This window comes from Sander vitreus, chromosome 9 (assembly GCF_031162955.1).
Source record: "Sander vitreus isolate 19-12246 chromosome 9, sanVit1, whole genome shotgun sequence".
NCBI lineage: Eukaryota > Metazoa > Chordata > Actinopteri > Perciformes > Percidae > Sander > Sander vitreus.
In genome coordinates, this window is record NC_135863.1 from 27,529,111 (window position 1) to 27,545,809 (window position 16,699).

A 16,699-nucleotide genomic window follows, 5' to 3' on the forward strand; every position below is an offset into this window, starting at 1 on the left:
AGAATGCCCTACTTCATCTATAAATGTAGTTAAAAGAATGGTAGCTCATTCTGTCAGGTGGGATATATCTATCAGAATGGACTATTTACTGAATTGATTTAAAAGTATGGTAGCTCATTGTGTCAGGTAGGAAATATCTATCAGAATGGATTACTTACTCTATCAATGTAATTTAAAGTATGGTAGCTCATTCTGTCAGGTAAGAAATATATATCTGAATGAACTACTTACTCTGAAAATGCAGTTAAAAGTAGGGTAGCTTATTCTGTCAGGTCCATCAGAATGCCCTACTTCAACCATAAATGTAGTCAAAAGTAAGGTAGCTTATTTTAAAATATATATCAGAATGGGCTACTTTATGAATGTAGTTTAAGGTAAGGTAGTTCATTCTGTCAGGTAGGAAATATCTATCATAATAGACTACTTCCTCTGTACATGTTTTTGAAAGTATGGTAGCTCATTCGGTCAGGTAGTATCATTCAGAATTGACTTACTCTATAGATGTACTTAAAAGTATTGTAGCTCATTCTGTCAAGTAGGAAATATATATCAGAATGTACTACCTACTCTATGAATGTAGTTAAAAGTATCATAGCTCATTCTGTCAGGTGGGAAATATCTATCACAATATACTACTTACTCTATAAATGTAATTTAAAGTATAGTAGCTCATTCTGTCAGGTATCTATCAGAATATACTACTTACTCTATAACTTAACTATAAAGTAGGGTAGCTAATTTTGTCAGGTAGGAAATATCCATCAGAATAGACAAATTCCTCTATAAATGTTTTTTAAAGTAGGGTAGCTCATTCTGTCAGGTAGTAAATATCTTTCAGAATGTACTATTTAGCCTACTCTATAAATGTAGTTACAAGTATTGTAGCTCATTCTGTCAAGAAGGATATATATATATATATATATATATATATCAGAATATAGCCTACTACCTACTCTATGAATGTAGTTAAAAGTATCGTAGCACATTCTGTCAGGTGGAAAATATCTATCAAAATGGACGATTTACGCCGTTTCTCAAAGTCAAGGAAGGATCCTCCGAAGCCTGAATTTCGAGAATGCTACGTCATTGAAGTCCGTCGAAGGACTGTTCGAATGTCGAGGATCCTCCGAATTCCCAAGGGGGTAAGCTTCTCCTCGGACCGCGAACCTCCTATGGCGCCATTTTGATGCTACAAAGCCATCACCTCCCGTTAGCATTCCATTGACTGCCATTCATTTTGGCGCCACTTTGACAGCGAATAACTTTACATCTGAAGCGTTTAAAGACTCTATTTGTCCGTAGTTTATTTCTAAAGAAACACGACAATGTATAAAAGGCTCCATTACCTTGTACCTCACGTTATGGCTCCGTAGCAGACGTTTTTGTAAAAATAGGCTAACGATTGTGTCATAACCACGTGACTTACTGTCGCATAGTAGAGGAATTACCGTATAGTACAGGAGAAGCGCGCAGGCAGTTTCGTCTCACATTAGCTGTTTAAGTTTAATTACTAATGTTAACTAGCATTTTAGTTAGCAATAATTAGCCTGTGCCTATGTTATCGCCTTACATATACCTACGCTCTCCGTCTCAGCAATATGATTGAGATTTCTCTTGGCACAGCTACCAGAAGACTTACAACTTTCAGACAGGTTGCTTACGGCACATTTACGTTGTCTCTCTCAGTTGGAGGCTGCGCAGTAACGCTCAGCCATCACCGGAAAAGTGCTTCTAATGGCCTTCACTGGTCCGTGTAACGCTTATCAGTTAAATTTTCAAAGCACAAACGGACATTTGGAAAAATAGAAAAATGGGTTCAAATATCTGCCCTGCCCCGCCCCCCACTCGAGCGCAACAGCCAGACCTAAAGACAGAATGAGAATGGATGACGTGTTGGAAGTCGAATATACAAACAAATTCAACGTTCACCGAGAGGTGAAACGCTTGTCAATATCCAGCACATACTTGAATCAAGATCGCCTAGTGTCTATATTTCAAGTGTCATCCTCCGCCCATACACACATACTCTCCCGATAGCCACTCCGCGGCGGAGTGGCTATCGGGAGAGTCGGGACTTTTCCCGGTGGGCCGGTAGTGTTTTCGGTTATTGCCCGGTCTGATACAAGTTATAGCCTACATTGAAAGTTCATAGCAACACCAGCCGCTGCCCGCGCTCGTCAAACTGTGTAGCCTCTGCTCAACCCGTGCGGCGGGCCGCAACAGCCTCTTATTTCAATAATGTCTAATGGTGGAAAGCCAAAAAAGAAAAGGGTTAAAGATCCAATTTTTTTAATATGTCAATGCGAATTCCACCAAGGACTGGCATGCTGTGGAAGAATGTCCTCCACTAAACTCCACGTGGCGCTGTAGACAATACGACTGTTTAGTGGCGCAGTTTCTGTGCTGTGTAATAGTACTTCCGGTGCACGTTCCAGGGGCAATTTTGTGAATTTAGTGACACATAAAACGAGTTGACTGATCTCTGGACTATTTATTAAAGTGCAGCGAGTTCGCTGTAACTAGAGCCAAACATGGATATCCCAAATCCCCCCGAAGGTAAGCAATATCGTTAACGTTGCGCTGCAGCGTTGTATTATTGTCATTCAACGTTAGCTAGCATCATGCTACCTGGCGCTACTGCTCAACACAATGCATCACCGCTGCATTTAGTATTTCGGCCACAGATTGTAACATCAGTAGCTACATCAGGTTTTTGTGTACACAGTTGCACCAATGTTAAGCAGTATGAACAATAATGGTTATTATAATGATAATAATAATAATAATAATAACGTTTTGTAACGTTAGCCGTTCACGTTAGCGCTAAGTAGCTAACGTTAGTTGTTACAAAGTATTATTAAGTTCGCGTCCTTTCACGGCTAAAGTAATTTATTTTTCGTCCAAGTTTGCAATTAACTTTTTCCCCTTTTAGTTTAAACGTTAGTCAAGTAACCAAGCTAATGTAAAATATGTCATATATAAAGTTGTGAGACATGGTCACCGCACATTTAGCTAGCTGAAACATCGATTTTCAGTGCAGACAATTTATGGATTAGGATCCCTCTCTCCTAAGGCTACTCCACTACTAGCTATGTCTGTAAATAAAAAAATAAATATATATATATATATATATATATATATATATATATATATATATATATATATATAATATGCTTAATATAAATTCGTTAGATGCGTGTACACAGTTGATTATGTGGGTGTTTAACGTTAACTGAAAAGGCACAACAACATCAACTGACAATGCTGATTAGAATGAGCCCTTGTTTGTGCCTCTTCTGAAAGATTAATACCCAGGCAGCAATCTTTAAACCCCCCCCCCCCCCCCAAACAAAACAGAAGATTGTTTAACTACATTTACCACTGACTGTTTTAAAGGCATTTCCAGGATTCTCAAAGACTCTTCTAACTATCTGGATGGAAGAAAAAAAAATACTGTCTGCTGCAGAGTAACAGGTTTTTCCAAACAGTTTCCCAAATTGTGACAGTGTTTCCTCAAGTGATATATTTCCCTGCTCAATTTGAACAACATTAACCCAAATTTAAAAATAATAATAATTCTAGTTGTGACTATTGATGTTGCTTCCCATTGTTGTAGATTTTCATACAAAGTTGTATGTTTTATATTGATCTAGTGTATGAAAAAAGAGCAAGGACATATTCCACTATGAAGGAGGCTCCTGAATGGGAAACGGAGTCAATACTTTTTGTTTATCTTGCAGTAGATGGGATTCTTCTTTCATTCAGATTGGTACAAATGTCTTTGAGGATTCTGGAAACACCTACAAAAACGGAGGTAAATGTAGGTAAACCATTGTTCTTTCAAAGATCAAAGGATATTTGTCTTTCAAAAAAACTGCTTAGCTCTGTAACTGGAATATAATGATAACACCCGAGGGCAAAGACTGTGGCCAAGTCAGTATAAATGTTCTAAAAGTGTCAGAATAGCACAAGTTGTGGTAATTTTGAATATCTTTTGTTTGCCACCAGTTTTAGATAAACCACCAGCTGCCTCAGCTCTTACTGTATTTGTTTCCTCTTTTTCTCTTTCTGGTGCAGATCAAGAACTGAAGAATGTCATTGACAAGCTGGCCCAGTTTGTCGCTCGGAACGGGCCAGAGTTTGAAAAGATGACAATGGAGAAACAGAAGGACAACCCTAAGTTCTCCTTCCTCTTTGGAGGAGACTACTTCAGCTACTACAAGTGCAAGCTTGCTATAGAGCAACAGCAGCGTATGTAGTTAAAGGAACAGTCCACCATTTAACTGGAATTTGCACATAAATATTTGTATGATGTTGTAATGTTCAGTTGATTTGGTATTCAAAATAATTAGGTCTTTCGCTGTGCTATAGAGCCCCTAATGAAATGAATGAAAATAAGAAACAAAATTAATTGAAATGCAGCTTTTTGCAATTTTACAGGCCAATAAGTCATCAACATGTAATTAATTTTATTAAATTATAGCATGTCGTCTTGCATTTAATGTACATAACCAATTGGAACACCTTGTGCATCCATATAGAGACAGAAGATTTTTTTTTTTGATTGAACTGGCCAACATCATATTAATAATGTGTATTCTGTTTAGGAGTGGATTTGTCTTTTGTGTTTTTAGGCATTCAAAGCCCATCAAGCAAATGCTGTACTTACTCACACTTACCTACTTTATTGTGTCTACTTCTAGCACAGGGTAGAACCTAATGTCTCTTGCCATGTCAGCTGTGTTCTACAGTAGAGTAACAGTACAACCACAAGCTGCCTCCATCTTCTAGGCCACGTTTTCACAACAAAGCCATGTGGCGCTCATCAGTGCTGCGCTGTATGGCACATGGAATTTGCTCTTTATTTGAAACAAGTAGGGCTGGGTACGCAACCTTGAATTGTGTCTTTAGCACTAAATTAAAGTACCTACAGTTGACATTCAGTGCCAACTGATATTTCTTATTTGAAGATATTTCATTATTCAAATCAGAATGTTCTCAATTTTATAGTTGATTGTATTTAGGCATGGCTCTTATTAGTGGTGGGCAATATCAATAGGACAAATCTGTCAACTGTCAGAGATATTGACATACCATCTATACCTACTATTTAACATGTCCATGTCCTTTATTATCTCTGGGTGTATGGGAAACCCGAACCATCAGCACTACTGTAAGGCACGTAAGCAAAATACCAGGTGTACTAACGGCGTCCTAAAAGTACAGACTAAAAAACACACATTTCGCATGGCTTATTGTGGCTGAATTGAAGTGGAAAAGGTACTATTCTGTCATTTCCAACACGTAATGCTGTGAGAAACAGACACTGTAAAAATTATCGTTTACAAGAACATCTCAACCGCCTGCTACTGTTTGATTATCAGTTCACACCTGTCACCTCATAGGCCACTTTCCCTCCCTTTTAGCAGTTTCCACGCCTTGCCGATACATAAAAAGTTGTAAAAACTGCTTAATGGAAATAATAGATTTTATTTTTTTTAGGTCCATTTGATTAAGTACTTTTTGATATGTCAGGTATATTGTACAGCTGTATTTATGTTGTGTGTGTGTGTATATATAACCTGTATTTGGGCTAAACCTCAATGGCCAGCCCTAAACAAGAACCCTCTTCCCCTATTTAATATCCTAATACCTCTTGAAAACTGAGCAGCATGACTTGGTGATATGAACTCTGACTCCTCCTTTGTGGCCTTGTAGTGGAGACTGAATTGTTAGCTGCTGTTAGAATTTTTCTGCAGCATTTGACATGTGCTTCATTTGGTCGTTTGTATCCTATATTCTCTCTGCACCTGAATGAGGTGTGTGAGCGTGTATCCGTCATGATAGATGCAAGCAGCCGGAGCTGATAGGATTCTGGTCTGCTGAGGACTGTATGTGAGAAGCAAACCTCTTCGTAACTAAGAACTGTTCAAAAGCAGAAAATATCAGTTGAAATAAAAACTCAAGAAGTCGGTGCAACATCTGCATTATAATGCACTGCTGTGTTAATGAGCCCCACCATGTGTTCAGCCAGGTGTGGTGTAGACACTAGACGCATGCCATTTGCAAAATGCACAAACTTGTTGATTACATCATCATACATCATCATATCTGATGAGTCAAATGTTTAACCAAATATGTAAATAAATAATACAGTGAGTTCAATCTTTTAAATGGCATGTAAAAGTACTACTTAAAGATGTAAATAATGGAAGCGTGATAAAGAGCTGCAAAGATGAATTGATCAGTTGTCAACTGTTAAATTAATCGGCAACTATTTTGATAATCGATTAATCAGTTCATCAGTCTTTGAACTTTCTTTCAATGAATATGGTATGCTGGTTGACAGTTGTCCATCGTGAGAAATGTTAGTTTTTAACTAAACAGAAGTCTGAAATCATAGAAGTGCGCTGCAGATAGTAGTTTACTGCCGTTTGCCGATTCGTTGGCAGTTTCAGGGGAACTTTTAGTTGAACCTGGAAAGTTGATTTCACAAGTGATGAAGACGGCATCCATTACATTTTGCCTCTGTGAGGCATGTGGCGGGCTAAGGGCAATCTTCTGTAGACGCTCCCATTTGGGAAGGAGGAGCAGGTTCAGCCTTCTAAAGCAGGGATCTTCAATGTTGTTTAGGCCAAGGACCCCTTAACTGAAAGAGAGAAGGAGCAGGGACCCCCTACTATATATGTTGTATGAAATGAAGTTGCATATTAAACTAGGCCTACAATAACATATAGGGCGGCCTAAAACCTATATACATACCTTTTTTGGCATAGAATACAAAGCTATTAAAATAGCCTAATAATTGTTGGCATGATTTTATAAATCGTATTTTTATGTTAAATCCTTAGGATGAACTGTATCTGGGGATGGATATCTAAGTGACTACCTTACCTGTAGGCCAGTAAGCCTATCATCAGTGGGGATTTCTATTTGCTAATAAAATGTTCTATTCATGTTAAGACTTTCATTTGTTAAAAAAACTTCAATGCAGGGGGGCATCCAAATCTTTGCAAAATTTTGGAGGCCCCCCTGCATTGACTCTGAGGACCTCATACGGGTCCCGGACCCCCTGTTGAAGATCCCTGTTCTAAAGCACTAAATGCTAAATGGGAGAGTAAATTAATTTACTGAAGAAACTGATTTGAGGGAAAGTAACAGATTTGAACTGTTATGTTCTTACTCTTAGTTTTGATTCATCAGACTATTACCGCCACTTGTTGCTGATGCAGAGGAAGTCAGAGCTTCTTACACGGCCCACGGTGTTTTCTGGTCACTGTATGGCAATCAGATTATCAACAGCCGGGTAATAATAGCACAGTGTTGTGCAGGGTTGCATGGAGTTCTGTCAGTTATGTAATACCACTGAATGCATTAAAGTTTGCTTTTCTCCACTTAGATCCCTCTACCCAAGATGGGGAGGAGTATAAATCTGAAGGTATTTATTTGGAACCAGATTGGTCGGACAAATTCAAAATTCCAGTTGAACCGTCATTTTGTTTTTGCACATGTTTTGATGGACATGATCACATTTGTGCTTGAAAGCTTTTTTTGGTTTGTTTTCAGTTGCATTTTTTTGTCGGTATGTTTTTTTTCTTTTCTTTTTGAGTTTGTGCTGTATTGTTTACTGTGTTGTCACGATTCAGGGCGATTGAAGTGCAAGGGTAGCATGATTTCACCAACAATTCAAGTGTTGTGTTCAGAACAATAGTATCTGAATAATGATCTTCGTTCTTGGTAAAAAAAAAAAAATGTGCCTATAAAGTTTACACTACCACCTTTTCACTCTTACTGCTGTGCCACACTGCTGTCAAACTAGAGGCCTAAAATCAGCATACATTTTAAAATTTGTTCAGGCGTTAAAGGATTAAACTAAAGATTACAAATTGATAGTTTTTACATGGCTGATTAATGATTCCTTTGATCAGCCCAAAATGTATCAGCTCAGAGCATTTTTGACACGCCGCCTTATTTATAGACTTCTCGGATTCTGTCGAACATAGAATAGTTGCTGTATATTGGGCCGATAATCGTGCAAGATGCAGTCACGAAACATTACTGGTTGAGATCAAAATGAAAGCCGATTTGTGGGTGTGGTCTAGGGCTGCACGATATGAGAAAAATGTGCGATAGCGTTGTTGAATATTGCGATAATGATATTACTTGCGATAAATAAACCAACATTAAAGTGTACTCAGTTCTCCATTTCTGCTGCTTTCAGTGTTCTGCTAAAATGCAACAATGCTTGTTGAATTTAAAATGAATGAAACAAAAAATAATTTCCAACATTCTTTTATTGAGCAAATTAAACATTGGATGGAATATAATAGGCACCACTTAAAAAAGAACGAGTTGTTTTTAACTGCTATTTTCTTTCAACTAACAAAAAATGTCAGTGTTTCTCGCGATATGTAGCTGCTTTCGCGATGTGTGTATTGCGCTAGTTGATAGTTGATACCACGATGACGGTAAAAAAAAACACGATATATTGTGCAGCCCTGGTGTGGTTCGAGCAAGAGCGTCGGAAGTACGGGGTAGGGAAGGGATCATTGCTGCTCCCACTTTACGCCCCTGGTCCAATTTGGCGCCGCAGCTGATGTGATCCCATCGCAAGATGGGCTCTAGTTTTCTGAGGTGCTAACATGTTTCCTTTTTGCAGTTGTTTCTGTAGTCGGAGGGGGGTTAGTGCTGATTGCATGTCTTTCAAATTTTGTTCACTCTTCTGCTTTGTACTTGACATGTTTTATCTGCTTTATCTTTTGAGGTCTCTTTGATTTTAAATACTTTTAAGTAAACAAACCATGCTATGTTTGCCTTGTATATGATTTACGGACTGAAACTTTCTCTTTGGACATCTACATCACGTCAGCAGTGGCACAGCATCAACCCGCCTAACCTCAGCCTCAAAATCAAAGCTTTGCTAAACCTTCAGACTTCGAATGTTCATATTCCCCCGCTCTTTTCCTGCTGCTCTCTTTGCAGAAATGTACAACCCGGGCGCCAAAGACGCGGTTGATATTCCTCCATCGATGCCGATGATTGCTCCGCCTCCGATTGCTCCGCCTCCCGCGCCCTCTATGGATGAGCTCATCCAACAGAGCCTATGGAATCTGCAGCAGCAGGAGCAGCATATGCACACACTCAGACAGGTACAGAGCAAGAGAGAAATGAATATATCTGGCACAGGATGATGATTTATTCATCCTTTTTTATTCATCCTTTTTTGTCCTTTTTTGAAAAAAAAAAAAAAAAGTTTGAGTTGCTAAACAAAAGTTGCATTGCGCTTTGCAACTTTTGTTTAGCAACTCAAACTTTTTTTTTTCTTCCTCTGACACTTATGAGAACATTGACAGGATGAAGAAGGCAAGGAAGCTTTATTTGTATAGCACATTTCAGCAACAGGGCAATTCAAAGTGCTTTACATAAAACATTAAAGAGCAGTTACATTTTTTTTTTAAACATAAAATACGAGAATAAAAGTTACAAGTGCAGTATAAGAAATTAACAATTATTCAATAATAAGGCAGCATCAAAAAGAATGGTCTTTAGCCTTGATTTAAAAGAACAGAGTTGCAGTGTACCTGCAGTTTCATCAAAACTGAACGCTGCTTCCCCCTGTTTAGTTCTGACTCTGGGGACAGAAAGCAGACCTGTCCCAGACGACCTGAGAGGTCTGGGTCGTTCATAGTGTAGCAGCAGATCAGAAATGTACTTTGGCCCTAAACCGTTTAGTGATTTATAAACCAGCAAAAGTATTTTTGAAATCAATTTTTTGAGGGACAGGAAGCCAGTGCAAAGACTTCAGAACTGGGGTGATGTGATCCACTTTCTTGGTGTTAGTGAGGACTCGAGCAGCAGCGTTCTGAATCAGCTGCAGCTGTCTGATTGATTTTTTAGGGAGACCTGTAAAGACACCGTTACAGTAGTCAAGTCTACTGAAGATAAAAGCATGGGCAAGTATTTCCAAATCCTGCTGAGACATAAGTCCTTTAACCCTTGATATATTCTTAAGGTGATAATGACTTTGTAATTGTCTTAATGTGGCTGTTGAAATTCAGGTCTGAGTCCATGACTACACCAAGATTTCTGGCTTTGTCTGTTGTTTTTAACATTGTCGTTTGAAGCTGAGCGCTCACTTTTAATCGTTCATCTTTTGCTCCAAAAACAACCACCTCAGTTTTTTTTCTTCATTTAATTTAAGAAAGTTCTGGCACATCCAGTTGTTAATTTGTTCAATGCACTTACTCAGTTTTTGTATTGGACTATAGTCCCCTGGCGATAAGGTTATGTAAATTTGTGTGTCGTCCCCATAACTATGGCAATTTAGTTTGTTGTTTTCCATAATCTGAGCCAGTGGAAGCATGTAGATGTTAAACAGAAGAGGCCCCAGAATGGAGCCTTGGGGAACTCGGCACGTCGTATTTGTATGCTCAGATGCATAGTTACAATTCCAATACTCATCTGGATTGAAGCAGCAAACATTCAGTGTAAGAGTAAGAAATGACATAACATTATTTATAATACATTTATTTGATTCACAGCTGCTACATATAGTGTTTTGACCTCGACAACCCAACTGCATTTTACCGCAAACTTGCGACTAGTTAACTTCCTAAAGCAGGCGCAATCGCTTGTTTGCTAAGAGTCGGGTCGGGACTCAACATTGTATTCAGAATATAAAATATTTTTATAGCACTTTTTAACGAGATAGATACCAACCTTTCGTGAACTTGTGAATTTCGCCAGCCGTCTTCTCTCCTTTATGGAGACAGACACTGTGTGCACGGTGGGCTCGATGGTGTCTTAAGCCTCCAATGTCGCCTTCCAGGCAGCTAACCCTCCATGGATGTATTAAGAGAACCCTCACCTTAACCCTTGAAACATAACCATTGCCGCGCTGCCTGGAAGGCGACATTGGGGGCTAAAAACGCCAAACACCGCACGGTGGGAGGAGATGTGTGTGTGTGTTTGTGTATGCGTGTGAGCAAGACACAAGTGACAGAGAGATGGAGGAGGGCAGGGAAACGAAATGCAGCTAAACGTGTTTTTAAATAGCGTTTAAATTTATATTTATTTATTTATAAATTAATAATGAAACACTGTGCGGCGGCCGGTGTTGATAGTGCGGCGCACCGCCACACATTAGTCTATGTGTGGGGAAACACTGTCATGTGACCCTATATGCAGTATAATGTTGGGTGTGCTGCCATGATATCTTTCGGCCAAGTCAGACACCATGTCTTTGGGAAAGCAGTGTATTTTGGTGTTTTTACTGAACATGCCTTTTACATCTCTTACAGTCACTCACAATCACAGTTTGAGGCCTAGTCGTTAGCATTTTGTTACTAATTCTCCCTTTCACAGCTGTCCACGGCTGTGTCCTACTAAGTACACGGGTTGAAGAGGCGCTCTGCCTGGAAGATAATGCAGGTCAGCCGGTCATTTCCCAAATCTCAGGGCACTGTGCCCGTTACTCGTCCTCCCATTTCCCAGGAAAATGATTTACTCTTAGGCTTTGCGCCAAGAGAGTTCCAGGGAGGACTACCACTTGTTGATTTAATACCCGTTCCACTGCCCTCCTGTTTCTTTGTAGTCTTGTTGGTGCTAATTAACTGTGTGTTAGCATGCTTTTGTCCATTGGTCCATGGTAAAGTGGTGTCATTCCCCCATGGTCCGTTCACTTCCACGTTTACTTCTAAACTGTGAATTTTGGTTTTCAGAACTGCAATCTTCTGTAGGAGTTTGTAGTAGTCATCCAGGGAGAGGTGAGGAATCTTACTGCTAGTTAGCTTTAGCTAAGTGCTATGTTTCCAGTCACTGTAGAACAGGCTTGTGCTATTGGTAGGCCACGCTCACGCAGTACTGAGGAGGTCATAAAAATTTTGAAATATGGCGATGGCCTACTATGTCCAGTGATTTATGGATCCAGGAGACACTGCTCATAGTTTCTCACAGAGGAAAAGCAAGATTATCAACAGAAATATGCAAGCAGAGGCAGGAGCAAGCAGCAAAGCAGGAAGATGGTTGATAGCCTTTTCTGATGCTTTTTTTCTGTCTTTCTCAATGTAGGAACAAGTGACTGCAGCCATATCTCTGGCTATGGAGCAGCAGACCCAAAAACTGCTGCTGGAAACTCAGTTGGACATCACAGAGTTTGACAACCTCCTGCAGCCCATTATAGACACCTGCACCAAAGACGCCATCTCTGTAAGCCTGCCATAATGGAGATTTATTTTTTAGGGATGCTTATGCCTGTAGATTCCTGAAATAGTTTGAAAAAAAGATTTATATCTCACTAATTTGTTTGTCCTCTTGTCAGGGCGGTAAGAACTGGATGTTCAACAACGCCAAGTCTCCACTGCACTGTGAACTGATGACATCACATCTTCGCAACCGCATCATTGCTGATGGAGCGCATTTTGAGCTCCGCCTACATCTCATCTATTTAACCAATGACGTTCTCCATCACTGGTACACAAACCTAAATGCATGAATAAACGCATGTCGATCCCTTGACTCCTAGACTTCCTTCTAGGGAGTGTTACATAGAGACAAAGCCCAACAGGGTGAATAACCCATGACTTAAGTTTTTACAAGCTGCCGACCCAAATAACTGAGCTTTTATGAAGGCAAAAGTGGATACGGACATGAGAAATCAGCAGGGAGAATGGGAATCTAAGCTAAAGTTATGTTCTGACTTTATGTTTGCAGCAAGCATTTTGTTACCAAGTCAAATATCCAAATGTCAGTTTTAGGCTAACTATATGTTTGTAAGTTAAGCTAACGCACATAACTATTATTACCTAGTATTGGGAGCAGTGGACAGCTATACATACGATGTCCGGGGAGCAACTTGGGGTTCAGTGTCTTGCTCAGTGACACTTTGACATGTGGCCGGAGGATCATTCTGCCACAAGCCACGCCATTTAGTGCGAATAAAATAGTTTGAGCAGCTTTCAGTATATTCCTTTTTATAACGTGTTTAAATGTGTCCTCCCAGCCAGCGGAAGCAGCAGAAGGATTTGTTGGCAGCGCTGCAGAAAGTTGTGGTTCCCATCTACTGCACCAGCTTTCTGGCTGTAGAGGAAGAGAAGCAGCAGAAGATCACCAGGGTAAACACATGGACTTTGTGTCCATTTTTGTGTACATCTTTAACTCCGATTTTCCACTGGGAGCGTCTCAGAAGCGGAGCGTCTTGCTGCCCGACTACTTTACAGAACAATCGCGTGTTTATTAAGCTAGTATCTACCTTCCACTCCAAGCACTCCTACAGTTTACCTCCACGTCTTCTCTTTTCTGGTGATGTCCTTAAAAAAAAAAAGATCTGTAATGTCGTATTATGTTTTTCAACCTCCAAGATGAATCTCTCGTCGTCCGTGGTGTTGTAAAGAAGACATAAACGATATTTGGGGGGTGGGGGTCTTCTGGTAAATTGACTGGATGCTCTTGCCCGTCTGTCCTAACGCCTCGCGTGAAAATAGACCTGGCGCATGTCTTTAGCGCAGCGGCGAGCCGCTTCACGCACGCTTCTGGGACGCGCCGTGACGCAGCTGGTGGAATATCAAGCATTGACTTGAATGGCAGCGACTGCTCGCGGGGGACCGCGGCGCCTCCGGAACGCAGCGCAGACGCGCACGGTGGAAAATCGGGGTAACTTCCTACAGATTACTGGTAATATTTTATTCCTGGTAATAACAATGACATCATGGGACACTACTCATTCATACTCGTACTACCATTTAACCCAGAATAATTACAATAGAACATTCGCATAAATGTGAATCAGCCATTAATTTGAGGGAGTTCAGTTTTAGGGCTTGTTATAGTTAATGTGGTAGTGGTATATAGTATAATGAATACCATCATGTAGGGCTGCCCCCTCTTAGCCGATTAGTCGACTAATCGGTCGTTTTGGTCTTAGTCAACTAAGATTTCTTTAGTCGATTAGTCATGTTGTATGCTTTTTTTTCATGCTGAATGACTTATTTCCAAGAAACGTACAAGCACATCTCTGGTAAACACAAGAATTAAAGTGGTGCTTTTGCATGACTCTTTGCGGAGAAACTCAGATTTACAGATCTGTCGATTAAATCAACTAATCGATTAGTCGATACAATTGAATGAGCGTTAGTCGACTCTGAATTCCTTCAATCGAGCACAGCCCTACCATCATGTTGGTTGCGCTGACTTGAGTGTATCTTGTTTTTATTGGACTGTGTCAATCACAGGCTGTATATTAGCAAACAATGCTGCAGTCTAACTCGCATACATAATGCATAAATAGCTTGTAATACAGCTTAGACAATAAAGGTCCCTCAGCACTTCTTGCTTGCTTCATTTATTGAATTGGAAAGCTAGAAATAATCTGTACCTGTTTTTGGTGAAAAATGTTAAAAAGCTAATTTTCTCTGATTATTCCATCCCCCTCCTTTCCAGTTGTTGCAGCTGTGGGAGAAGAACGGGTACTTTGATGAGGAAACCATTCAGCAGCTCCAGAATCCAGCGCTGGGGCTCGGCCAGTACCAAGTGAGTGGAATAAGACTTAAGGCTCTGCGTTCCTGCCAGTGTTTTCTTTAAGCTTGATATGTGTATAAAAAAATACTTTTTACCAACATCATCTAGGGCGAAACGATTTGGGGGGAAAAAATCAAATTAAGTTTTTTCTGCCAGATACTGCGATTTTTGATTTGAAGTTTAGCTAAAGTTCAATATTCACTATGTAACAGATCAAACGTGTCATGGAGCATTATAACATGAGACACCATCAAAACTGCTCTATATTCTTATGCAGGGATGAGAACAGTGTTTCTCTTTTAATAAGCATGGAACATTGAACAAACGCAGAACATTTATCACAAAAGCTAAAGTAGTACTAATAAAAAAACTTCCAATGAAAAATATCAGTACTTTCCTGTAAACTGAAATGTCTGCTATGCCTCAGTTCAACAGCAGCATCTACATATTACACCTTCTACCATCATGTTAAATAAAGTACCGTATTGGTCGGAATATAAGACTTTTTTTTTTTCCTGGAAATATGTCTGAAAAAGTGGGGTCGTCTTAAATTTGGGGTCTAGACCTTCAGCTGTTCAAGTCGCAGAGGCTGGTTTTAGAACGTAAGGGACGTCTCCCGTTTCAACAGCCAATAGAGAAGTCAGCTGGTAAAGTCAGCTATAAAACTCTAGAAATGAAATGATCCATAATCCATTTTATTTTAATGTTGCAAACAGCTGGCTGAGTTTTAGACGGAGCCTCGACGACTGCCCAAAAGCACTGTAAAGTTATATGCTCAAGCCAGATAGAGAGTGAATCAGAGAAATAAAACGCGTTTTCGCCGATTCATCACTAGAAATGTAACCGTAGCAAGCATGTCGCTATCACTAATGTTATCCACATTCATAGAAGAGTATAGACATTCGTCTTATAATCAGGGTCGTCTTATATTTGGACCAATACGGTAATAAAACGTGAATGAAAAATCCACTGAAGACAGGACATTTCTGTAAACAATCTGTAATATGTAACATTATCCCAGCATTTATCTTACGACAAAACAGTAAATATAATAATAAAAGAGGAATAAATGTTAAAGTGCTCATATTATGCTTTTTGGCTTTTTCCCTTTCCTTTATTGTGTCATATATCTTTTTGTGCATGTTATAGGTTTACAAATTGAAAAAGCCCAAAGTCCACCCCAAAGGGAGTTACCATCTCCAACAGAAAACACTGTTCACAAACTGCTCCAAACAGCTCTATTGTAGTCCAGCCTTTACTTCTGTGACAAACGTGCGTCACTTTGTAACACACGTTATAATGCTCGCCTAGCTGCTGGCGTGGCACGCCCTCATACTCTGCAACTGACTGACTAGTAGTCCTTACCTAGCTACTGCTCATGTACGACTCCCAACAAAGATGGAACAGAAGTGAGATGTCTCACTCTGTAGCTAAAACAGAGAGCTCAACACACAGGGGGAAAAGAGGAGCTGCAGCAATGTGTGGTACAACAAAAGTATGGTGTTTTTTGAAAATTAAACCACATAGACCTGTTTTGGTACAACCTCTAAATACAATTATGACCCTGAAAATAAGCATAATATGAGCACTTTAAATCAAATGTTACACCAAACATTGAACTAAATACCGTATTTTCCGGACTATAAGTCGCTCCGGAGTATAAGTCGCATCAGTCAAAAAATGCATCATGAAGAGGGAAAAAACATATATAAGTCGCACTGGACTATAAGTCATAAGTCATTTATTTAGAAATTTATTTCACAAAATCCAAGACCAAGACTAGACATTTAATCTGGAAAGGCAAGTTATTAAACTACACAATATGACACAGAACAAGGGGCTGAATATGGTAGGTGTCCGATATGTTAACGTAACTGCTGGACTCGTTCCTCCAGCTCTGGCCATCTGGATTTCAGCGCGCGACTAGCTTTCTTTTGTTTTCTTCATTGCAGTAAGACTAACCTTTTCGCCAGTCCCTCACAAGTTTCTCACTCACTCCAAACTTTCGTTCTGCTGCTCGATTACTGTTTTCGGCTGCGTATTTTACTACCTGCAGTCGCCTGCAGTTTCTTTTCTTCCTCAGTTGTCTTTAGGAGCAGCATGTAGTTGTCACAAGCCTAGAGCGCCTCTCGCGGCTGTAGACGGTAATGTTTTCAGCATGAAATAACATATAAAAACATGTTAA

General features: G+C 39.8%; 1 protein-coding gene across 6 annotated transcripts in view; it reads left to right on the forward strand.

Moving 5' to 3' along the window:
• The first annotated feature begins 2,394 nt into the window (after positions 1-2,394).
• Positions 2,395-16,699, forward strand: part of cherp (calcium homeostasis endoplasmic reticulum protein) — a 28,926-nt gene continuing 14,621 nt past the window's right edge. For 2 of the 6 annotated variants that reach the window (XM_078259491.1, XM_078259494.1), the window contains exons 1-8: positions 2,395-2,556; positions 4,078-4,251; positions 7,400-7,438; positions 8,983-9,149; positions 12,070-12,207; positions 12,320-12,471; positions 13,001-13,112; positions 14,437-14,526. In XM_078259491.1, coding sequence (XP_078115617.1) covers positions 2,532-2,556; positions 4,078-4,251; positions 7,400-7,438; positions 8,983-9,149; positions 12,070-12,207; positions 12,320-12,471; positions 13,001-13,112; positions 14,437-14,526 — 897 coding nt within the window. In that variant the 5' untranslated portion in view covers positions 2,395-2,531. The remainder of the gene's footprint in view (positions 2,557-4,077; positions 4,252-7,399; positions 7,439-8,982; positions 9,150-12,069; positions 12,208-12,319; positions 12,472-13,000; positions 13,113-14,436; positions 14,527-16,699) is intronic. The other 4 variants (XM_078259492.1, XM_078259493.1, XM_078259495.1 and 1 more) reach the window with 4 other exon arrangements.